Here is a 549-nt window from a genome sequence, read left to right on the forward strand (position 1 = left end):
TTTTCTGGGATGAAAATGAAAAACCTTGTATACTGTATTATTATACTAGTTTTTGGTTCAATAGGCCGGAGATTTCAAATTGTTATACAAGGTTTATATTTTCAAAAAATGAAAACCACGTATAGCGGTATAAGAAAAAGATTTTAACAAAATACGAGTTATAATAGTTGAAATAAATTATGTTCTAATATGAATAATTTTAAATGAAATTTAGCTGAAGGAGAAATAACTTAGGTTGTAAAGAGTCCTGTCCACCCAGACTGTCCTTGGCCAAATCTCATGGCTTTGATCTTTCCTGGATAATCCTTAACCATTTACATCTAGGTTGAATAATGAGGAAAGGTCATTTTTTCAAGGTCACACAACTGTCACACACAGACAGGGTTTCCTTATTTTTTAGTGTCAAATTAAGTAAACTATTTGATTAATTGGTGTTTCTAATGAATTATCATGTATTCTTAATCATTTTAACCAATCATAAATGTCCATGTATGTACAGTCTGGATAAACAAAAAAAAAAGACTTTTTTTCTTTTGACACACGGACTTC

General features: G+C 29.9%; 1 protein-coding gene across 1 annotated transcript in view; it reads left to right on the forward strand.

The window, feature by feature from the left end:
• Positions 1 to 549, forward strand: part of LOTGIDRAFT_238473 (hypothetical protein) — a gene marked incomplete at its 5' end in the record, with an annotated part of 11,359 nt that overhangs the window by 4,114 nt on the left and 6,696 nt on the right. The window contains one exon of the mRNA XM_009050214.1: positions 50 to 119. Within this exon, the coding sequence (XP_009048462.1) occupies positions 50 to 119 (70 nt within the window). The remainder of the gene's footprint in view (positions 1 to 49; positions 120 to 549) is intronic.

This window comes from Lottia gigantea, assembly GCF_000327385.1.
Source record: "Lottia gigantea unplaced genomic scaffold LOTGIsca_147, whole genome shotgun sequence".
Classification (NCBI taxonomy): domain Eukaryota; kingdom Metazoa; phylum Mollusca; class Gastropoda; family Lottiidae; genus Lottia; species Lottia gigantea.